General features: G+C 46.9%; 1 protein-coding gene across 3 annotated transcripts in view; it reads right to left on the bottom strand.

Annotated features, from left to right (window-relative positions):
* The window catches only part of Mapre3 (microtubule associated protein RP/EB family member 3), a 50,599-nt gene that overhangs the window by 1,780 nt on the left and 24,443 nt on the right, over positions 1-24,376 (bottom strand). The window contains exons 1-4 of one of the 3 annotated variants that reach the window (XM_031355876.1): positions 8,666-8,920; positions 2,400-2,527; positions 1,644-1,789; positions 932-1,088 (exon numbers count right to left, since the gene is read on the bottom strand). In XM_031355876.1, coding sequence (XP_031211736.1) covers positions 932-1,088; positions 1,644-1,789; positions 2,400-2,520 — 424 coding nt within the window. In that variant the 5' untranslated portion in view covers positions 2,521-2,527; positions 8,666-8,920. Of the gene's footprint in view, positions 1-886; positions 1,089-1,643; positions 1,790-2,399; positions 2,528-8,665; positions 8,921-24,376 lie in introns of those variants that run through there. The other 2 variants (XM_031355874.1, XM_031355875.1) reach the window with 2 other exon arrangements.

Below are 24,376 nucleotides of genomic sequence, written 5' to 3' on the forward strand. Positions count from 1 at the left end.
TGGTTCAGGAGCTTCTGTACTGACAGACGAGACCCAGGAGAGCAGTTGATGCAGTCTGTCCTAGCAGAAGCCAAAGCCACCCTCAGTGAAACTCAGCTCCACCCCACCAGCTCTCTCTCAGTCTGGGCTCTGTTTCCCTCTGCTGGGCTGGACCGGTATCTTCCGCAGTGGAGGAGGACTCAGGCTCCTCCCCAGCACAGCCTGCATGCTGTGGCTACTTGCTCTTTAGCGATTGCACTTCCCTAGACAGCGGGATGCTTCTAATGCAAAGCAAGCAGTTCATTGGGGACAGGCCCAGGCAGGACAGCAGCGCAAACAGAGGAGGTGGCTCTGCTATGACGGGTCAGATGCGGGTGGGGCTGCTCCCTTCTTCCTTGCCACAACCCTGCTGTCACCGCAGGCCTTACTGCTTCTCTGATTGCTCCTAGCAACCCAGCAAGGTACCAGCTTTTGGAATAGAGGAAGGCAGGATCAAGCCTGGCAAACTCCTGCTTTTGGGTATCCAGTGGGCAGGCATACACAAGGGGTTTGGGCACTGGCTCCAGGCGTGCAGCCCAATGAATCTGGATAGAGGAGCCATGCCCCATCCAGCTTGAGGCAAACAAGCTAGCTCATGTTATTCAACAGCGTCCTGGGTCTCAGCAAGCTGCTACCCAGCTTGGTAGCTGGTAGCAGGTGGCTCTCCTCTTAGAACAACTTTTGACGCCCTCTCACCCCCAAATGGGATTCCCCATCTAGGTAAGCAGCAGGCGATATCATCTGAACTCCGTGATAACAGTCTCCTCCAGGCTGGCAGGGCTGGGCCGGTGGCCCCGGGGGCACTCCTGGCTGGAGAGCCCTGCCGGCCCAGCCCCCCAAACTCCCTCCACCAGCTTGGGCATGTTACCTGCTGTGCCAATGAGTTTCTTGGATTTGTTGAAGATCTGATCACCTGGGTTAGGAGGTGGTGCTACGTCCTGGCCCTGCCGCGCCAGCAGAGGGTTGTAATCCTTTCCATCATAGTTTGCGTCAAAGAATTTCTTAAACCACTGAATAAACTCAAAATTATCTTGGAATTTTCCTTTCACTAATTTCTCTACGGGAATGATCTGAAATAGACCACATAAGCAGACCATTTTAACCACCTGCTATGTAGGACTGCCTTCTGCTGTAAGCACAGCAAAGCCAGCCCCTGGGCCTCAGCATCATCTACTTTCTTCATCTGCACCCCCTCCCATGGCACCAAAGTAGACAAGCAGGCTGGCAGCCCCACCAGGGACTCAGGGACATTCCCTTCCTACAGGCACAGGAAAATATTGTGTGGGAGGTGACCTCCCCTGTATGTGAATTGGAGGCTCCGGATGCACACAGGCAAGATAGTAAGCTGATATGTAGCAGGAGTAATATGTAAAACCTCAACATCTGGAGTAGTGGGACAGGTCCACAGAGGAGAAAGGGTAGCGAGTGTTGTTGCAGTGGGACATTAGGGGTCAAGTGTATTCACTGAATCTTGAGCTGGGTAGACATCATTCCCTTTGGGGTGTCAGGGATAGAACCACATGTGACAGAATGAACCAAAGAGCCTTTGTCACCCTGGCTGGTGGGCCATCTTCTTCCCCAGGGAAACACAGCTCCTCATGGACCCCAGGGGTACAGACACCTACTTTGTCAACACCCATCTTCTTGAAAGCTGCTTGCAGCACCTTGAAGTTGTGGATGTATTCGTGTTCTAGTTTGGCCTGGAACTTGACCTTCCTCAAGTGTACGCAGCCAGGGAAGAGCATGTCCATGAACTGGCAGTAGGCTGCCCCTGTGAAGACACATAGCTGATAAGGGACAGCTACCACCCTGGTCTCCTGCTGGTCCACTTTCCAAAGTCTGGTCCTAGAGTTAGTGCCAGCCCAAATGTGATATTAGATATGATCAGCTTCCCCTTGCCTTTACAAGACTAACTGTGATTAATATTTATGTACTTACTTTTTGGTGATGCTAAGGATTAAACCCAGGGCCCTGAAACTATGGAGCAGGTACTTTACCACTGAACTAAATGCCCATCCCCCAAATGACTATTTAGTGATCCAAACCATGTGCCAGTCCCATTCCAAACACTGACAGACAGGTGATGGCAGATGTCTGTCTGGATGGGAAAACTGACAGCCACAGGGTGACAGCAAAGAAGAACAGAGAACTGGGACCCAGAGTGGCTTCATGAGACCCCATGTTGTTAACTCGTGTCTTTACTGTGTGTCCTGGCTCTGGTCACCCAGGAAGGCTCCACCTCTTCTCCATTTCTCCAGCCTCTGTTCCCTGAATTCAGCTCTAAGCAGTGTAAGTATCATGGCTTGTCCTCTTTCTGTTAATTACAAGCCACATGAACCTTTCTCTCCTCTCCCTTGGAACACTCCGTTCCAGCCTCCTACCTGAACAGAGCTGTTCGATCTTGGTATAATTGAGGTGCAGAGAGTCATTGACCCATGCAAGCATATCATGGCGACTCAGATTCTCACTGGTCACAGAAGTGGAGTACACATTGACGGCCATACCCCAGCTGCAAAGAAAGAAGAGGTGATGTCAGCATGAGGACTTCGGGTGGGATGGCCCCTGGGGACATGAGAAGCATTTCCCTTATGCCAGTCTTGCCATTCACATAGTGAATGGGCTTATGTTCATTCCTTAGACATATTTTACTAGCATCTATGATACCCAGGCAGGCACTAGTAGCTGGTAGTCTATGGTACCTAGGCATGGTCTAAGAGCAGGCATGTGATATGAAGTTAACTAAGTAAAGCTTCTCCTTCAGGAGACAGGCAAATCCCAGCATAGTGAGATGAGCAGCTGAGGACTACATGAAGTTCAAGGATGGGGGGAAAAAGTGCAATCTCTTTGGCTTGGCAAGGTTGTGAAGAGCAGAGATACTGGCACCTATGAAGAGCAAAGATTTTATGGACATACTAAAGAATGGAGTGAAGGGGCAAAGTAGCCCAAAACTGGCAGGAGAAAAGGCTCATCTCAAGAACTCTGAGTTGCTAAGCCCTGAGGCATAGGTTTCTGTGTTGAGGCATGATGCAATGAGATTAGCGGGGACAGATCTGGAAGAGTTTTGCTTACCCTGGGGAAATTCCATTTAGTCAATGTGAAGTCACTGGGAGATTTTAAACAGACAGTAACGTGGGCAGACTTCTGTTCTACAGCCGCCAACTTCTGTGTCTCTGCTTCTACACTCCCTATTCCCATGGCCTGTGTCTCTGCCTCTACACTCCCTATTCCCATGATCTGTGCTCTGCTAGATGACCCAAAGGCAACTAAATTACTTTCCCCAGAACTGTCTCATAAAACATCCTTCAGCATGTATAGTGCAGAGATATAAACACCAGCTCTAAATCGCTCTCATTAGAGACCTGTGAGGTCATCCTAACTCCTCAGCTCTGCCTTCTGCCATTGTCCTGTATCCCTCATTCCTCAGCTCTCCCTCCTCTGTGGCAGGGCCTTTCTTTCCCTCCCTCCAAGTTCCTCATAGTTTCTGGTAGCCACAGCTACCGGGAACTTACCGGGAACTTCCCACAAAGCCTTCTGACTTCCAGCCCATCTCCCAAACCCATTCCAATACTCTTGAATTTATCTAACAGCAGGCCTGGACACCTGCACCCCAACTTCAAGCCAGCAGTGGTAAAGGCACCCTAGGACTTCTCAGACTTGAACTGTTTGGTAGTGATGTTGGAAACACCTGTGAGTTAGTGCTTAATAGCTAAAGGCTAGGATGGTTTGCACAGATCACTTGGGAATTCTGAAGGGTTTTCCCCCCAACTTTGGGCCAAAATATTCCTCCACTCACACAGTTGAGGCTGAGGGGAGGCATTCACCACCTCCAGAGGCAGACATGAGCCCCTGCTACCTACCATCCCACATAGAGGTCGGCATCAGCTGTGCTTTGTCATCACTAAGGAAGGAGGGAACCACTATTTGTCTAGGTTTAATGTGCAGCATCTTTGTGAAGGAAGACTACACTGTCCCAATCCCTAGTACCCTGTAGGTAGTCCCTGTCACCTCCCATACAGCTACCCACAGCTTGATCTGTAGTACTATGCAAGGCCTAGTGCCAGTGCTGTGGTGCTAGGGCTGACACACTGGGAACCTTTGGAGCAGTGAGTGAGACAGGGTAAGTAAGGAGCTGCCTCTGGCTCCTAGCTGGCAGTACTTAGTGAGCAGTGAGGTCAGAGAGACTCTGCTTATGAGTAGTACAAGTGGTAGAAGGGGGATCCCACTAACATATTTCCCAGAGCTAGAGATGTAGCTCTGTTGGAAGTGTTTGTCTAGCACACATGAAGCTACATGCCTAGCACACATAAAGGGTTCTATCTGCAGCGCTACATAAAACTCCAGATGTAGTAACACAGGACCTGACACTGCTTTTCTTCATGCAGACACTGAACATCAAACCTGGAGACATACTCTTCCCTCACTAGACCTGCTGAATCAGAATCTGACTTTGATCAAGATACTCTAGGTCAGGCAGGTGTGACAAGTCCTGCTGTAGACCAGGGCTCAGCCCAGCACTGCCTGGGCTAGCTCCCCTTAGGCTTCTATCCTTGACTCTAAGCATTGCTATCTAATGGGACTTCAGGATATGCACTTTTAACTTAAATGGGTTTTTCTTTTGGTATAAAAACCTCTATAAAAAAATCATGTTATTTATTCCTAGTTCTTCCTCCTTTAAAAATAAGCCTCGTGCTTCATTGTCTGGGGAAAGGGAGTTCAGGCAGCGCCCAGAAGCCAAGAAAAACAAAAATTGGTATTTTGGGATTTTCTAAAGACCAAGGACCTGGCAACTTCAGAGGTTTCCCAGGATAATTCTGATGATGATTGAGCCAGCTGCCCTGTACCTGACCTCCCAAATCACCCCTGAGATGTCTATGTGCCTGCCTCCCTTGTTAGGAGCTGCTAGGAAGTGTAGGGTTTCCAGGCCTGTCACTTAGGAAAGTTGCTCAAGGGCTGAGGGACACATCACACCCTTTCTCATTGTCTTCTGTCACTTTCTGGTTTGGGTCTCCAGCTCCACTCCTGTGTCTGGTGTCAGTGTCCTCGATAAAAAACTGCCTTAGAAGCTCACTAATGGGAATCTATGGCACCTGATTGATGCTTTCGATGGTGTCCTTGCACTCAGAAAGTCATCAGTGTGCCCATTCCTTCTTCTTGGCTGAGCTCTTCAGTGGCCAGGCTGTGTGATTTATCTGTGAATTCCACACTAGTTCTTTATAATGGGGGGAGGGAACAGTGAAGACTGGCATTTCTGAGCCTGGAAGGGAGTCCCTGGAGAACCAGCAGGGGCAGCAAGCAGTACTGGCAGACAAAGCTTTTCAAGAGGTCGAAAGGGAAAGAGTCAAGGATGGCATTTTATGTCCATATGTTATATAACTGTGAGGGTTAAAAACCTGCCTGTACTCAATGAGTTTACCATTTTATGGGGAGATAAGAGTAAACGGTTGAATCAAATGCCCCTGATGTGTGGCAAAACCACAAGTGCTACAGGAAGTCAAGAGAGAGGCATGAAGCTCAGAGAGAGGTGGACTGAATGGACCTAAGTATGAGGCTGGCCAGATTCCGACAGGCCTGTATTCTGTTGAGTTGAGTGGAGTGGATGTAAGCTGTCAAAAATGAGCCTTTCTTCTTCAGGAAGTGCCCAGGGTTGTTTTGTCTCTGGGCTCATGGGGAAGGATGGTTCTAGGTCCACTGACACTTTGATAGGCCCAAAAGGGTTGGGGCTTCTGGGGTGGTTCAATTTTTAATTTTGCCCAGGTAATTCTTTAGTCAAATTAGGGATTTTATTCTCTGAAATAGGTAAGACTTTCAAAGGCTGATCATTCAAGACAAACAGGGGCAATGGTCCGATACCCTATTTCTCAGTCTATGACCTTAAAGGGTCTTGTAGCCTGAGGGAGGCCTTCTTGAGCTTCTGTGAACCAGAGCTGCTGAAGGGTTAGGCCCATTCCACACATTCCAGGGCTCCTCACTAAGAGAAGTCAAGCATGTGTGTGCATGTGGCTGTGTGTGTGTGTTTGTGTGATATATATAAACTAGCTATTTGTCTCTATCTCCATCCATCCATCCATCCATCCATCCATCCATCCATCCATCCCACATTTGTTTTTAAATCCCAGGTGATTATGAGGTACCACAACCCTCATCTTAGCAATAGCAAAGGTTGGGATAGTGGGATCTATCTATCTATCTATCTATCTATCTATCTATCTATCTATCTATCTATCATCTATTATCTATCTTCTTTTTACCACCTCTCTTGAGGGAAAGCATTATCCATTCCTCCCTAGTTTCCCTGAAGTTTAGGACACATCTGCTCCTAGAAGTGACCAAGAACTATATGACTACTTGAGAAATACCCAGGTCTCCGAAGCCTGATCAGATCTCCCACACTGTCAGTGTCCAGTGATAGGGGAGAGTTTCCCACACTAGTTAGGAATGTGAATGTAGGGTCCTCAAGGGGCAATAGAGCTTGCTAGAAGAGAGCTGATAAAACAAACAAACAGAATAGTCAGGTCCTATAGTCCTGAACTAGAGTGGCTCTTGCAGATGTCTGTGCTCTTTGTCCTGGCTCAGGAGGACTTGTCTGATGGGTCCCGTGAGGATCTGCTAACATACCTGCCATAGCATCATGAAGAATCCAGTCTTTGTACCCCTCGTTAGGCTGGAAGAAGGACCAGTGCCAGCAGGTGGCACTCGGGTCCTTGAACTGCCTCATAGAAAAAGAGGTGGGGTGGGGGATGAATCTGAGCTCCTTTCCCTCCAGATGGAAGCAAGAGAGCAGGATGCCTGTTGCCTCAGAGCCAGGTCAGCTGGAGTGGCCTAAGCATGGCTCACACTCACATTCTGGGCTGAACCTAGCCTCTCCTAAAGCCACATGCTAAGCACATCAACTGTGATGATGGCCTTTTGAGCCGAAGACTGACTAAGGCCCAGCAGCCAGTTGCTGGGGCAGAGGTGTATAAAGTACTGGTCCAAGTATTTGGTTCCCACTGGAACAGCTGCCTGGAAAGCAGCAGAATCACTGACTGCAGGAACTCTGAGTGATACTCAGTTCTTACAAAGAGCTCTTTTTCTTCCAGGAGAGGGCAGTAGGCAACCTTCAGGGACTACAATCTCAGGCTCTTGAACTTTGTCCTCATCTTTCTACCGCCATTCTTGTCACAAGGTGACTGTCAGGAGAAACATCTTGATTGGGTTATATCAACATGTGATCTTGGGAAAAACCTGCTTTTTCAGGGTCTTGACTCCTGTTACTAGGTCTAGAGTCAGAAAGATCATTAGGAGGTATAATCTGTGACTTAGTGTTAGATCATTGCCTGAGCCAGGGTCCTCAGGGTCTGGGGGCTGTCACAAGCAAGGAGAGAGTGCCCATAGCCCTGATGGGAGGTGGAGTTTCTGTTTATTACACTGGCTGAGGCCCCCAAACAGCCACCAAGAGCAACTCCTGATATCTTGTGGTCAGAAAGGGCTCCTAGAGGGCTGGTGAGGAAGTTCAGTGGGTAAAGCAGCTGCCATGCCTGATAACCTAAGTTTGATTGTCCACATGGTGGCAGGAAAGAACAGACTCTAAGTTGTCCTCTGACTTCCACAGATGTGCTATAGTGTGCACATGCCCATGTGTGCCCCCACGTCCAAATAAATAGTTCTTTTAAAGAAGGGTTTCTATAGACCCTCAGTTCCTGCTCAGGGACTCCTGTGGTAGCTCCCGTGCTAGCAGCTCCATTTCTAAATCACAAAGGCACTATGTCTGAATACCTCTGAGATCTCTTAGTCTAAGCTTTAATCGCCTTATCACTATTCTAACTACATTTCATTTTGGCTTTCTGTTTCAAAATCTTTAATGGATATATACCTTCTACACATGTCTCAAAGACAATCCAGGGCTCCAGTCGTTTCTAATCTCTAGGGATTTTCCCCACATTCAGCCTTGTTCTGGATGGTTCTGGAGAATTCTCTGTGGGTCTAGGCCCTCAATCTCTCAGTGGAGCTATGAACTACACACAGTTTCTATCCCCACAGTTTGGTACTGACATGGCACCATGTCAGCTCCAAAAATTCTGTTTTTGAAAGAGCCTGGATCTCCAGTCAGAGCACCTGGGTTCCAATCCTGGCTTTCCATGTCCTATATCAGGCTTCATTTTTCCATATTTATGAGCTGCACCAGGGGGAAGGAGCTGGGAAGGGCTAAGCGAGCTAGGTATGTACAAAGCACAGAGCACATACAAAGCCTGGTGCTCAGTATTTGCTAAGTGTCACAGGTGTTACTGGGAAGACAAGAGTCTGAGAGCACCCACTCCAGAGCAGGCAGCCAGCACACAGCTGTAGTCAGTTTTCAGAGGTTCAAACAGTAGTTTAGAAGACACCTCAAAACTGTCCTGTTCTCCACCTGCTGCCTGAGGATATCTGTCCAGATCTCTGACATGATCCATTCCCAACTCCTGGTTTCCCATATATCTGCCTTTTGTTGCCATTTTTTGAGACAAAGTTTCACTATATAATCCCAGATGGCCTGGACCTCACATTATGTATATCAGGCTGGCTTTGAACTCACAGGGATTCACCTGCCTCTCTGCCTCCCAAGTACTGGGATCAAAGGTGTGCACCATCAGGCCCCACTCTGTGTGTCTGCTTTCAGATGGCATCCTACCTTGAAGGAAAACTCGAACAGAGGCCGTGAGACCTGAGAAGAGAGAATTCTGTGGATCTTGACGAAATAGCTCCACTCCTGACATGGAGCTATGCCCATTGTCCCTGGGCTAACCCCTTCCTGTTCAGGCCCAGAGGGCTGAAATCACCTGTCTGGAAACACTGCAAAATTGCTACCCTAGCCCCGTTTGGCTCATACACCCATGCTTTTTGGGGGATGCATGGAGGTAGTGTGTGCTAATAGGGATGTAGGGCTCTGAGGGGCACAGAAACAGAAGGTTCTGCCAGCGGGTCACAAAGCCCTGGCATGCCTAGCCAATCACCTCCTTCTCATGGCTGAGGGAGGACATGACTCACAGAGAGGCTCAGTGTGGGAAAGATGGATTAATGAGAACAGAAGTGGATGGGAGTGAGTGGTTCGAAGGCATGCTGTGTGTGTGTGTGTGTGTGTGTGTGTGTGTGTGTGTGTGTGTGTGGTGGAGGTGCGCACATGCACTAGGCTGGCAGATCGGCACATGGCCTAGATGGCAAGAGAGACACACAGGGACCAGCGCTTCTTCAGGGGTCTGTCCTCACAACACTTCCTAATCTTAGAGCTCTTCTCCAAGACTGTGAGCCCTGCTGAGGTCTCAGCACTGGGTAATGAATGGGTCTGTCTTGCCAATTAGGATTTGAATTCTTACAGCAGTTTCCCTGAGATAGCCACTGTCCAGGGAAAGGTATCTTTGGGAGAGTCTCAGTGAGGCTGGCTGCTCTATCTGGTCAGAGCTCAAAGGGTTAAGGGAGAGCTAGGCATGCAGAAACAGCTGCTCATTGCTAAAAGTAACCCTTTTAGTAGGGGGCATCTGGGTGGGCAGGGAGAAAGCAAACCATCTCTTCCTAAAGGCTTTTCTCTGGATATCTTTTTCCTCCACTCTGAGACAGAGTTTCTCTGTGTAGTCCTGGCTCTCCTGGAACTTATTCTGTAGATCAGGCTGGCCTGGAACTCAAGAGATCCTCATGCCTCTGCCTCCCCAGTGCTGGGATTAAAGGAGTTAGAGGTGTGTATTACCACACTAGGCCACTTAGTAATTTTTTTGAGACAAAGTCTTTCTATATTTTATGTGGATGAGTGTTTTGTCTCCATGTAAGTCTGTCTTCTATGTGCATACCTGGTATTAGAGGAGACCAGAAGAGGGTGCCAGATTCCCTGTGACTAGACTTACAGTCTGCTGTGAGCCACCATGTCACTTCTGGGAACTGAACTGAGGTCCTCTGCCAGGGCAGCAAATGCTTATAATCACTGAGCCATCTCTCCAGCCCCACTAACTTTTTTTCTTTTAAAGCCAACGAAACTCCATGGATCCATCATCAAACTGATGCTCCTGAAGGCCGTGCTGCAGTAAGAAATGGGTCTTCCAAGCCGGGCATGGTGGCACACGCCTTTAATCCCAGCACTTGGGAGGCAGAGGCAGGCAGATTTCTGAGTTCGAGGCCAGCCTGGTCTACAGAGTGAGTTCCAGGACAGACAGGGCTACACAGGGAAACCCTGTCTTGAAAACAAACAAACAAACAAACAAACAAACAAAAATGGGTCTTCCTTCCTGGACAGCCTCAGTTTTCAGGACTGAAGAACCAAAACTGTGATGCTGTTGAGTGTGGGGCTAGTTGGAGGGAAGAAGAGGCTGTGAGGACCAAAGGTTGCATCATCCTGGGAGCTGAGCAACTTTGAGAGCCATCAACATATTCACTTTATTGTTTTCTGACCCTGACTTCTGCTCAGAGTCCCGAGGAAGCACAGGGCAAGGACAGGCTTGGTTTTCTTTGCTGCCTAGTTGCCAGGGTTCTTCTCAGGAAGACAAGAGGTGTGTCTGGGAGCTCAGTACCCTCTCTTCCTTGTTATTGTGGGTCTGGGATCCTGGACTTACAACAGCTGCTAAACATGACTCCATTAAGTGGTAAGAGAGGTATTACTAGGGTGCAGGGGTGAGATGGTTTTCTGTTCTCTCTCTCTCTCTCCCTCTCTCTCTTTCCCTCTCTCTCTCTCCCTCCCTCTCTCTCTCTCTCTCTCTCTGTGTGTGTGTGTGTGTGCGTGTGTGTATCTACTCCAAGGAAGTGCTGTTGGCTACAGGTAGAGAGGAAATGTCAGCTTGGTATCTGGCTACATTTACAGTACAAAGCCTTGGGACTCTCAGCACAGATTTGAGTCTTCCCAGCAGTAGAGATCACAGTTCTCCAGGCTACTCAGAGAATGATTTCAGGATGGGTCTGGAGAAGAACCTGGCTACATTCCAGGACTGTCTTTCCTCCTAGCAGGTTCAGGGGGGACAGATAACTGGCCCATTGAAGATGGCCTGAGGACAAGGGAATGGAGTTGCAGGACAGGCTAGGTCATGCTGGGAAGAGACCATTCCTCTTTCCAGAGCCCTATTGGGTCTGTCATATCCTTTGTGGCTCTCCATGCTCCCAAAGCCTGCCCATGTCTCTGGGGCCACATGCCAACTATGTTCCTTTAAAATTATATTTAGGTTAACAACATGGCTCAGTGGGTAAAGGTGCTTGCAGCAAACCCTAATGACCTGAGTTCAGTCCCTGGGACCCACATAGTGGAAGGGGAAAACAAACTCTTCCAAATTATCCTCTGATTTCTACATATGCCATGGCATCGTACACATGCACACACACATACATGCATGCACACATGCACACATTAAAAACAAGCAAACACCAGATCATCTCTTCTGATATGAGGCCTATGGCGTCCAGTAAGGACAGTGTGCCTTTTCTGATGCTGGGTTTTATGAACTGATTCGTATGTTTCTTCTGGTACTAGGCTTAGCCTTTTCTGTTTTCTTCCTTCCTTCCCTCTATTTAGTGTCCCTCAGAATTCTCCCAATTTTATTCCCTTGCTCCTTGACAGGGTACAGACTGCTCATTTATCCCCAGCCTTTCTACTAGACAGCCTGGCATAGAGCTGTCCAGAACAAACTTAAGACTCAGTTTTGTTTGAGTCTGTCCTCTGTCCAGCCAGTCATCATTCCAAATTCATGAACCCAGCATTCTACCCTCTCTGCCCACCTTAAAGGACTAATCTCAAATGGAGACAGATTCTACAAGCCGGCCACATACTGGTGAGATCGCAGAAGGCCTGCTTACCTTCCTGCAGTTTCTCTCCCAGTCTGTAACAGGCCCTGAAATGCCTCCTGGGAGGGAGCACCACTCATTTCTCCCCCCAAAGGCCTTTATCACTAAGTCAGTTCTGAGGTGTGAAGAAATGAAGGCTCTGGATCCAAGAGATTTGGCCACGATCATGATCAGCCACTCGTAAAGTTAGGGCTGAGCCCAGGCCTCCAGATTCCAGGTTAGCTCTTCCCAACACCATCACACTGACGGGGTGGTGGTGGTGGTGGTGGTGGTGTGTGCATAGCTGCAGTGCAAAATGTTGCTCTCTAGTTTCACTCTCTGAGCAAGAGGAGGAAGGAATTCCAGAAGTTTCTTCTTCCTCCTTCTCCTTATCTTCTTCTTCTCTATTTCCCTCCCCCCTCTCTGTCTCTGTCTCTCATTCTCACTCTAGTCTACTGTTTCAGTCAGTCAATCAGCAAGCATTTGCTGACAATGGACTGACTCACAGCGAAGCCCCTTGCAGTCTTGGCATCATTTTAAGGTGTGGTCCTGTCTTTAAGGAGCCTTTGGCCAAAGACATAAAGCCATTCATAAAAAGAAACCAGGAAAAAAAAAAAAAAAGGCAGGGCGGTGGTGGCACACGCCTTTAATCCCAGCACTTGGGAGGCAGAGGCAGGTGGATTTCTGAGTTCGAGGCCAGCCTAATCTACAGAGTGAGTCCAGGACAGCCAGGGCTATACAGAGAAACCCTGTCTGGTGGGGGGGAGAGGGGAGGGGAAGAAACCAGGAACCTCATCAACACAACAATACACTGGCTTCTAGGCACCCCAGTGCAATAGGAAAGATGGGAGGCAGGCAATTCTCTGGAAGGTGGTCCATGATTTGGGCCTGTAAAAATGACAGCATGTCAGAGAGTAACAAAAACAGGGAACTTGGGGCATGGGAAGTGTGTTTACTGTCACTTTTATTTGACTGAGTGAGCATGAGACCAGTGACTAAGTCCTGGAGGAATGTTAGGGTGTGCCAACAAAGGACAGGAGGCTGGACCAGGTGGAGGAGTCTCAGTAGCCAAGGGAGGGGCTGGTATTCAGGAGTAGGGCGACCATCCAGTTAATGATATAACCAGAACTTAATGGAGTGGCCATTAGGCTGCACTGGAGGAGTGCAGGAATGCTGAGTCATTCTGCAGGACTGCGGGGACCAGGTTAGACCTGTCTGTGGGAGCGTGGGGGTGCAGGCTAGAACTGCAAGTGACTAGGGAGTCCCCAGCCAGATGGAGTTTGTCCTCAAGGCACTTGTGTCTGCAGCAGACAAGGGAATGGCAGCCTGTGAAGCAGCAGAACCAGACTCCCTCAGTTAAAAGTCCAAGTGCAATGCAGATTAAAGGTAGACTTGTACTCCTTGGTTTGATATTCTCCACGCTCCTTCAGAACTTATGTTCTACCCACTCTAAGTCAGTTCTACATCTCCTCTGTGAAGGAGGCTCAGGAGTTGGGGGCATATCTCCCGAAGCTTTAAACACTGGATCAAGAAAAGGAGGAAGAGGCAGGAGGGTCACAAGTTCAAGGCTTGTTTGGGCAATGTATCGAGACTGTCTCAAAATAAGGAAAACACAGGAAGGGAGGGAGGGAAGGAGGGAAGGAAGACAGGGCTGAAGATGTAGCTCAGCTATAAGGCCAGTTGACTTGTACCCCAGGAGACCAAGGGGGAATGTTACCAAAATCTACTTGGTTGATTTTTATAAATATTTATTTTTAATTTATGTGTCTGCATGTGCCTGAGTATGCTGCCTGTGTGCAGGTAGGTGTTCAGAGAGTTCAGAAGACGACATCAGGTTCCCTGGAGCTGCAGCTATAGGTGGATATGAACCACCTGAGAGACGTACTGGGGACCAAACCAGGGTCTTAAGAACAACAAGCATTCCCAACCATGGAGCCATCTCTCCAGCCTAGTAAACAATGGTTTGAGTATTAATTCAGTGTTTAGTTTAGCTGTTTGGTTCATTAGAAGCCCCTTTGGTTTAATTTTCAGGAAGGTGTAAGAAGACAAGGAATAAATAAAGTGCTTGCCAGGACCACAGAAGAGAATCCATGTTATTCCTCAGGTAACATATCGGCCACAACTGAAACATGTGCTAGTATGCACAGGACTGCATGCTAGCCACGCTTCAAGGCATGTGGCCCACAGGAACCATAAAAGCCAGGCTGGGCACTGGAGGAAACCCAGGTGAAGGTGGGGAGCCTGACAGGAGACAGAAATGACCACAGGAGACACACACAGCTGATGGAGCTGCTTTTTCTGCTAAGAATTTTCAGAGGAAAGGCTGAGTTTGGACTGAGGGTTAGAGGGAGGGAAATGAGTGAGGGAGAGGGTGGGCTGCCAAGAGTCTACCCAGCATGCATGTGTAGGCCAAAGGGAGGACTAAAAAGGGGCCAACACCACATCACCAGAAACTCTGGATGCCAGAGCCAAGAGGAACATTCTCCAAAGAATTTTTCTTCTTGTAAATTTTTGTGTGTGTGTGTGACTACGATATATTGTTCTGTAAGAATACGAAGGTACTGGTAGCAATACTATAATAAAGACAGCAGCATCCCCCACAACTGAAATTGTTACAAGTGATCACAGCATTTAGACATTTAACTCAGCATATAACTTCCAAGTCTTTGTGCTCTGCTTCCTATGAAATACCGAAGGAATTCCAAGTGCTGCATAAGTCAGCACTTCTCCAATTTTTGCAAGCTTTTCATTTTAAAGTGATATGAGACTTGAAATTCAAACAAAAGTAGAGTTCTCATGTCCCCTCATCTCGACCTCCACTTCCTCCTGCAGTAGGCTATATGATAATTACTAAAACCAGGAAATTGACATTTGTTGTGTTATCTTAGTTTTGTTCCTGGTTGTTGTGATAAAATACCTTGGCAAAAGCAACTTACAGAAAACTATTAGGCTCACAGTTGCAGGCTATAGCCTATCACTTCAGGGAAGTCAAGGCCCCAGGAACTGGAAATAGATCATTACATCCACAGTCCAGAGCAGAGACAGAATGAATGCAAGCATGCTTGTACTCAGCCTGATTTCTTTCACTTTACAGTTTGAGGTCCTAGGGAATGGTGTCACTCATCATCTTGCCACTGTAGGTCATCAAGACAACCCAGGTATGACCACAGGCCAGCTCCATCTAGATAATCCCTCACTGAGACACTTTTCCTAGGTAACTCTAAACTGTGTCAAGTTGTCAATTAAAAGCAACCATCACATACATCCTTAAACTACAAGCTGGAGTGCCGTCACACTCTTTGGAGTAATCCCAGTGCTTCGGAGACAGAGGCAGAAGGATTAGGAGCTCATACATAGTGAGTTTATGGTCCATCTGAGCTACATGAGACCTTGTCTCAGCAAACAAACCAACAAACAAACCAACCAGAAAGTCTCCAAAACAACTAAAACAAACAAACAACAGAAAACTAGAGAGACAGCTTTTCTTTTGTTTGCTTTTTGGTTCTAACAAGGACACAACCACCTTCAGTTCCAGGGCTCAGAGCAAATCTACAATCCCATCTATTGGCATTCTTTGCTGGGAGCGTCAGGGTCCTTAAAACACTTGTTCAAAGTACACGACGCCCTTCTCTACCACGCATTTGGCTGTTTTAGTTCCCCTTAGTTCTGGTTTAAGGGGGTATTGTTCAAGTTTGTGTAGAAATTCTTTTTTTTTTTTTTAAAGACTTATTTATTTCATGTATGTGAGTACACTGTAGCTGTTCCCAGACACACCAGAAGAGGGCATCAGATCCCATTACAGATGGTTGTGAGCCATCATGTGGTGGCTGGGAATTGAACTCAGGACCTTTGGAAGAGCAGTCAGTGCTCTTAACCACTGAGCCATCTCTCCAGCCCCTTGTATAGAAATTAAGAGGCAGGTCATTCTGAACCTCATCAGATCCAGCCCTAAGGATTCAAAGGGGTAACTGGATAGAAATTACTTGGTCCTCTTACTGTTCAAAGGTGTCTCTCAAAACATTTTATTCATGCTGGGGCAGTGGTGGAGCACACATTTAGTTCCAGCACTCAGCAGGCAGAGGCAGGCGGATCTCTGAGTTCGAGATCAGCCTGGTCTACAGAGTGAGTTCCAGGATGGTCAGGGCTACACAAAGAAATCCAGTCTTGAAAAACAAAAGCAAACAAACAAACAAAAAAAACAAAAGAAAAAAAAAACCCAAAACCATTTTGTTCATGTTCAAGACCCTTGAGTTAAACACTATAATTTAAAATATTTTTAGTAAAATCATGTCCGGGCCCTGAGTGTTATTGTTTTTAAATGTACTGATTTAATAAAATTGATACTTTTGTTGCTTTAATTATTTTTTGATGACTGACAACTCATTTGCATGTTATTACCCATACACATTTGTTCTGTGAACTGTTTCTGGCTTCAGCATTTGAGAGATGGTGATGTTTAGCAACCATCTGGGAATCTGTGTGGTCACGTCTAACCCTGGAAATCCTGATGAGTTCTTATCAGTAACGAATGCCTCCTGAGACAACTCTGCACTGACCTCGAACATATCCTCAATACTAAAGTTCTGATTAGTCTATGAGTTTAATTTGAAGCACATAACACTAGAGGTGTCCTTACTGTAGGTTTTGAAAATCCACAGAAGGCAATTTAACAAGCAGAATATTCCTGCTATCCTGAAAAGGGGGAGGGGGGAATTTGATACCAAGGCAATTTACCAGGTACAACACAATTACCAGGGGACCAAGCAAAAGACGAGGAGACTCCCCTCTTAAATGTCTGCCTAGGAACAAAAGGTGGCATGAGGAAGGCTGGGTTCAGAGAGAAAATGACTCAGGATTTCTTAAGTCATTGCTGTGAATAAGGGACACAGAACCCAGAGAACAAACTTCAGTTGAAAACTAGCAAGATGGACAGCCTTGCAGTGTAGGGCATGTGCCAAGGAATATTCTGGTCCCTTCAGCTATGGACACAGGCAGTGTGGTCTATGGAAAGAAACGTCCTGAGAAGGACCCCATGCACTCTCCTGCTCTGCCTCTCAGCATCCAATGCCCTGGTGAGAGTGGCCTCTCTAAAACACAAGTGCCTTTTAGCCAGCACTGTGGGGTGTGAAGCAAGGACACGATACAGACAACCGTAGAAGATGGAGTGTAAGTGGCTGATTTAGGATACAAACTCAACTTTATATAGCTTAAAATAACCTGCCGACAGATTTACGAAAGTTAAGGCTTAGGTAGTGTGCTAATCACACAGAACTTGACTTTGCTCAGTTCAGGTTAGTAATGGTTACAGGTCGAGAGTTCATTAGTTAATATGTATTTTGAACAGTGGTTATGCCTGGAGTAATTTGCTCTTTTATTTCTCAGGAAATTGCAGCATGTCACAACAGTTTAATATCCAAACGGCCCTGGAATCTACTGACACTGCCTTCCTTTTCAGCCTTCCATCTCTTCCTCTACCTGCCACCCCCACTCCCCTGCTCCTTGCTTCACACACACAAAACATCAGTTCTCTCACTAAGCTCCACCCAGCTCCCTGTCACAGATAATGACAGAACCCTGTCAGATTGCCTTCCTTCGGTGGTGTGACAGGATGGGGGACAGCTATTTAATGAGGCCAGATCCCACGTCTACCCAGGTCAGGATGGCCTGGGATGAGGACTGAGAGGACACAGGCAAGACTTCAGAATTGGGTGTGTTAGCATACAGCCTGCAATCCCAGGACGGGAGGCAGAGACAGGAAGACTGAGAACTGCTGTAAACCAAGGCTAGCCTGGTCTACAAAATGAGTTCCAGGCCAACTAGGGATATATAGAAAGACCCCAGCTCAAAAAAGGCAAACAAAGGAGCTATCAGCTAGGCACAGGTGAGGGAGGTATGAGACTGCACCACATGCCAACAGACCAGAGGAGGACTGCCCTGGGCCTTCAGGGTTCAGAGAGGCCCGAGGGCAGTTCAGAGTGTGGTCAGGGATAAGGCAATGTGAATCCATAGTTAACTTTCAGAGGACTTAATGACAATTTTTTTAAAAATATCTATTGCTGAGGGTACAAGGGAATGGCTCTTAACAGTACACCCTTGGCTCTAAAGGTTTTACATGTATTTATTTTATTCAAGCACGTGTGTGTCCACATGTTAAAAGAACAACTGTGAGGACTCCGTCTGGACCCACCCGTGTGTGGTGTGGTGTGGTGTGCCTCAGGGACCAAGCTCAGGCCGTGAAGCTTGGCCAAAGTGCCTTTACAGCTGTAGCTCACTGGCATACTTTTGCCTTTTCTGGAGGACAATCTGGTTAAAAAAAAACGAAATCAAAAGCCTTTACATTTTAAATAGACCTTTTGATTTTAATTCCATGTCTTGGAATTCTATAATAAATCAGTAATTATGGCTACATCCAAACTTCAGCCATTTATTTTATTTACTTATTTCAAAACATTATTCCATATAGCTCCCTCTGGCCTTTACTATGTACCTGAGATGGGCTTTGAACTCCACATCCTCCTGCCTCTGTCTCCAGGGTGCTGAGTTTGCATATATGCCCCACCACACCCTACTTTAGGGATAAGCATATTTATCATCATGAAAAAAAAATAGCAACAGAAAAGCTCAATGCCAAACTGTTGAACACATCACAGTACATCTAAACTACATCTTAAGATGATTCTCTCAGATGTGGGTACTGAGCCTCACCATCAGGATATGCTGAGTCAGCAGCCATCTTTCTGGCCTGTCTCCATAGAGCAGCCAGGAATGGAGACTCTTGCTCCCCCGCCTCCCCTAAGGTGGATCTTAAAGCTGACTTAATGTTGAGTCAGGAGGTAGCACAGCAGCCTGTGGGAGCTGGAAGGTCCTTACTGTCTTTCTCCAGCTTCAGCTTCCTTCTTTCAGATTGCCCGCACGTGAGCAAAATGCTCCCCTCCCCTCAACACACGGCTGCTCACAGCCTGTAAAGAGAGCGTGCTACCCTTGCATCCAAACTGCTGGGGGCTAGAGGGATGGCTCAGTGTTTAAGAGGACCAACTGCTTGATCAGGTGACCAGAGCCTGGCTTCCCCTCTCACATCAGGCAACTCACAACTGTCTGTAAGTCTAGGAAATCCAGGATCATCTCCTGGCCTCCTTGAGCACCCACATTTACACACGGAGACTCCATATTTAATACACAGCAGTACGAATAACTACATAACTAACAATATAAAACTACAAAAACTCCACAAAACAATCCTGATGGGCTGATGAGAGTCGCCAGGTTAAGGTGCTTGCCTCCAGGCCCCACAGCTTGAGTTTGACCTTCAGGACCTCCAGGGAGGAGAGAACAGACCTCTGCAAGTTGACCTCTCCACACCCAATAAGTATTAAAATGTTTTGTAAAAAGCTCCAGAAAGACAGGTGAAGCATTCATTTTAACACATGTTGAACCAAACAACAAATGGGCCCCAGGAGAATAATAGATATGTCCTATAATTTTAATTACTTAATGTCTATGGTGAAGTTATAGGGGATTTTTACTTTATTCTTTAGATTTATTTGGATTGGTCAGGCCATGGTGGCACTTGGGAGGCAGAGGCAGGCAGATTTCTGAGTTCGAGGCCAGCCTGGCCTACAGAGTGAGCCCAGGACAGCCAGGGCTACACAGAGAATTCTTGTCTCAAAAAATTTATTTTTTCTGCAATACATATATACATATATGTGTGTATCTGGGTGCTGTCAACAGGATGAGGCAGCCTTCAGTGCCTCACACATCACCAGGGGCTCAGCCAGCCTTCAGTGCCTCACACATCACCAGGGGCTCAGGACTCTTCCTGGAATCCTGTTTCTTATTCCTTAGTTGCAAGCCTTATTGCCTGTTGCTACCTCTTGTATCTCTGCTTCTTATTCAAAGGAGTTAAATGACACAACCTATTTGAAAGTACCTCACATATTATAAAATAGAACAAAGCAAAGTTACTTTACGTAATGTGTCTCTTTTCTTTAACTCTTCCTCATTTTTTTATTTAGTTTTTTATTTTTTATTTTTGGTTTTTCGAGACAGGGTTTCTCTGTGTAGTCCTGGCTGTCCTTGAACTCACTCTGTAGACCAGGCTGGCCTCGAACTCAGAAATCCGCCTGCCTCTGCTTCCCAAGTGCTGGGATTAAAGGTGTATGCCACCACTGCCCCGTCTTCCTCATTTTTTTAAAAAATGTTTTTATTTGCCTGGCAGGTCTGAGCAGGCTTGAATGGCAAGTGCTTTCACTCGCTCTCCTCTTCCCCTCAATTCTATCCCATTTGAACCTTTCATTCTTCCTTTCCTTGGAAACAGAATCGGTGACCCTGGAAGAGTGGCCAGTGCTTGTAACTGCTGAGCATCTCTCCAGCCCCCTTTCTAGTTCTTCTGTAGGGTTTAAAATGGAAAAAATGTGTGTGTGTGTGTGTGTGTGTGTGTGTGTGTATCTGTGTGTGTATGTATGTGTCTGTGTGAGTACATCTGTGTGTGTGTGTATATCTGTGTGTGTGTATGTATGTGTGTATGTGTCTGTGTGTGTGTGTGTGTGTGTGTGTGTGTGTCTGTGTCTGTGTGTGTCTGTGTGTCTGTGTGTGTGTGCAGGGGGGTATCCTCTGTTATTGAAGAAGACTCCAGTCTTTCGACATCCCCTTGGTTCTCAAGGATTCCAGACACAGGAGCTCCTGGCTTGGGAGCTCTGGGTTTCAAGAAGATCAAACATATTAATAGGAAGTGCATAAGGTACAGAGGTGACAGGCAAGAAGAGCAGGCCAGAAAGGCTTGCTACGGCACTATCCCCATTGCCTTTCCACTGTCCTCTGTCTTCTGTGACCTGGACATCAGTGGTCCTCAGAGGGGCCTCCTGCACGTCACCTGGGGAACTTTCTACCACACACACACACTCCAGCAAGAGGCTCAGTGTTTGAAAAGGCCTGTTCCGCCTTCCCTGTGGTCTGCTCAACAGACACCTTTTCCCCTAATCCCAGAGCTAAGAAAGAGCTCTGGCTTCCTACTTTGAGATCGGTGTGATTATTGCTGCCATTTATTTTGATGCTCTAATTGTCCCAGTAAGACACCCTGGCAGGGCCTTATTTTATCCGTGAGTAATTCAGCTGCCTGCTGGGTTTCAGACATGGCCCACTATTCTCTGAGAAAGTCCTCAATTTCTTTCTTTAAAGATTTGTTTTATGTACATTGGTGTTTTGCCTGCACATGTCTGTCCAATATCCCTGGGAATTGGAGTTACAGACAGCTGTGAGCCACTATGTGGGTGCTGGGGATTGAACTGGGACCTCTGGAAGAACAGCCAGTGTTCTTAACCTCTGAGTCATCTCCCCAGTCCCCCTGACCCCTGTCTTCAATTTCTGACACAGTGAGTGTTCTAGGCCAATGGAGTCTCCCAGCCTTAATCTTGAGATGACATTTCTCTAACCATTCCTGGACTTTTGAGAGGCAGCTGGAATCCAGTGTGAAGGTGTAAACTTCACACCAATATTTATGAGGTCTATGCAAAGCCAAGAAAGAGCTCCCTGTGACCATGACTCACAACAGCGAGTGCTCTCTACTTCTGGTTTAACAGTTTGCTAGACATACCCTGTATTTACTGAATGTGAATAGCTGTTACCATTTGGCAACAGCAGAGCAGAGTAGCTTTGACTGAGATCAAAACTGTACCTTTGGCTGGCCGGTTTTCCATAATTGGTTAAGTCTCCACACTAAGACATATTTACTTGCTATCCACAGGGTCACTCGTCAGGAGAAACAGTGCCATGTGCTATAGATATGACTGATACAGTTTTCCACCATTACCAAGCACCACTGACTTAACTCACCAACGAAAAAGAACCAACAGACCCGGAGAACTGTAATATAGCACAATGTGGAATCTGGCTCTTGTGACAATTTTGAACAAAAGTAGAGGTTATTACAAAATCTAGGAAGGGCAAAGAGAGTAAAGCTGTAGCAGAGAAATTCCGACACTGCCCATGGACTAGCACTCTCAGCTGGAACTGAAATTCTGGTCACTATGATGGTGGTAGACAGGCACAGACTAGTCACAGTGAGGATGACCCATCATTTCTTAGCATCTTGCAACTCTCTGTGCTCTCAGCTCTGATTACTTTTCTGATTTTCAAGGCACCATAATATAGGAAGATGCATATCCCTGCTATATTAAACTGAGTCTCTGGCAAATAACTGGGTTACATAACTGTTATTAAATAGTAATAATAACTGGGTAAATAACTGTTAGTGTCCTCAGGGCCCTTTAGAACTGATCATGAGGTTGTCAGACCTAGAGGCCTCCTGAGAGGCCAGGACCCTCAGCTTTGTGGGTTTCCTTGGAACACAGCACACAACTAAATAGTACATTTAAAAAATACATTTATTTGTGTGTGTGTGTTTGTGTGTGCGCGCGCGCACACGTGCGCGCGCACATCAGAGCATGCATGCACATATGCACTATTGCAGGTTGTGGCAGTCAGAGGGGAAACGATGGAGTTGGTTCTCTCCTTCCATCATGTGGGTCCTGGGATGGAATTCAGAGAGTCGGGTGGTTGCCATGCTGCTTGGTCTATGCCAAGCTGATACAAACTAGAGTCATCTGAAAGGAGGGAACCTCAACTGAGAAGATGTCTCCATAAGATCTGGCTGTGGGGCATTTTCTTAACTAGTGACTGATGGAGAAGAGTTCAGACATTGTGGGTATTTATATCCCTGGGCTGGTGATCCTGAGTTCTATAAAAAAGCAGGCTGAGCAAGCTATGATGAGCAAGCCAGTAAGCAGCAGCCTCCCAGCATCTGCATCAATTCCTGCCTCCAGGTTCCTGCCCTGCTTGAATTCCTGTCCTGATTTCTTTCAGTGATGAACAGTGATTGGAAGTGTAAGCCAAATCATCCCTTTCCTTCCCAACTTGCTCTTTTGTCATGGTGGTTCATCACAGCGACAGAAACCACCACTAAGACGGGTGCAAACACCTGTCTTACCCATTGAGTCATCTTGCTGGCCCCCAAAATTCAAGATGTCCAGAGCACATTCTCTATCCTTCCAGCAGGCAGAGAAATGGTAGGCTGAAATGTTGGACAGCTCCCACCGCCCAGAGCCAACATTGGTATTCTGGAAGCATTTCTTAAGTCAATGCTGTTGGGTCTTTGTAAAAGAACTCCAGTCCCTCCTCAGAAGAGGATGGGTTACTCTGTCTGTTATGTGACCTTGGCTTCCTAGTCAAATACAAACTTTTAGATTCAACCAGTGGGCACAACCAAGCTGGGCCTATCTCTAGTTGAAGGATCAAGAATCATAACTATTGCCGGGCAGCGGTGGCACACGCCTTTAATCCCAGCACTTCGGAGGCAGAGGCAGGCAGATTTCTGCGTTCAAGGCCAGCCTGGTCTACAGAGTGAGTTCCAGAACAGCCAGAGCTATACAGAGAAACCCTGTCTCAGAACTATTTCCTGATCCCAGAAGCATCAGTGTTGGTAAGGCTGAGAATGGCACAGAGGGTCGGTCCCTCAGCTGGCTTCAACCTAGAAGACCCACAAGGTAGCAAGTCACATCTATACACCAAGATCCTAACCAGCGCCTGCAATGGCTCTGCACAGGGAGAATGTCTCCTAGTCAGACTAGATGCATAAGATGTTTTGTTGATGAACCTGTCTTCCTTTCCCTCACAATCACTTCTAACTCTTACAATACATCAGGTAGGCCCCACATTTCCTTCTGATCACGCTGGCACTTTCCCACTAGACAAAGAGTTCTCGTTCCTGGGAACAACTTGTATATTGGAGAGGGGCTTAGGCTGTGACTAGAGAAACTAGTACAATCTGCTGGGAAGCTCAGCTAATTGACAGCACACAGCCTACAGTGATGTATGCAGATGGCTTAAAAAGCGCCAAGAAAGGAGTCCAGCGAATCAGTTCCTAACACTGCAATTCGCCAGGGCTTCCATTGCTACAAGCACATTATCTCCAAAGAACAGCAAGGGGGAGTGGCGCAGTCCTCAGGGCTTCTTTGAGCTCAGCCCCAGCAAGAAAATGGAACAAGGTAAAGAAGCTGTGAAGGTACAGTGTGTGCAGGAGATAAAGCAGGAGCTTTTATTGGGGATTGTTGGGGAGAGATAACAGAGTATGCAGACTCAGCCTCCATAGGGGAGCGGAGGGTGTCCAGTCCTCTTCCCACTTCTGGCCCACACAGTGTCTTAATGAGGCTGTCGATGAGTAATAATCAATTTCCATTCAGTTCCCACTTATGGGACTTATGCAACATTTTCTAGCTTATGGATGAATGTATTAAAACCTAACCTTGAATTCAAGGACAAGAACAGGGTCTTTTCATTTTAACACACGGGCCAAAACCGATTTGGTTTTGTTGTTGTTGTTTGTTTGGTTTTTTTAAGATTTATTTATTATATGTAAGTACACTATAGCTGTCTTCAGACTTACCAGGAGAGGGAATCAGATTTGTTGTGGATGGTTGTAAGCCACCATGTGGTAGCTGGGATTTGAACTCAGGACCTTTGGAAGAGCAGTCAGTGTTCTTATTGCACCTGGCTTTTTACATGGGCGCTAGGGCTCTGAACGCGGCCCTCATGCTTGCATGGCTTTTTTTTTTTTTTT

The sequence above is a fragment of the Mastomys coucha genome, unplaced genomic scaffold, assembly GCF_008632895.1.
Source record: "Mastomys coucha isolate ucsf_1 unplaced genomic scaffold, UCSF_Mcou_1 pScaffold6, whole genome shotgun sequence".
Taxonomy (NCBI): Eukaryota; Metazoa; Chordata; class Mammalia; order Rodentia; family Muridae; genus Mastomys; species Mastomys coucha.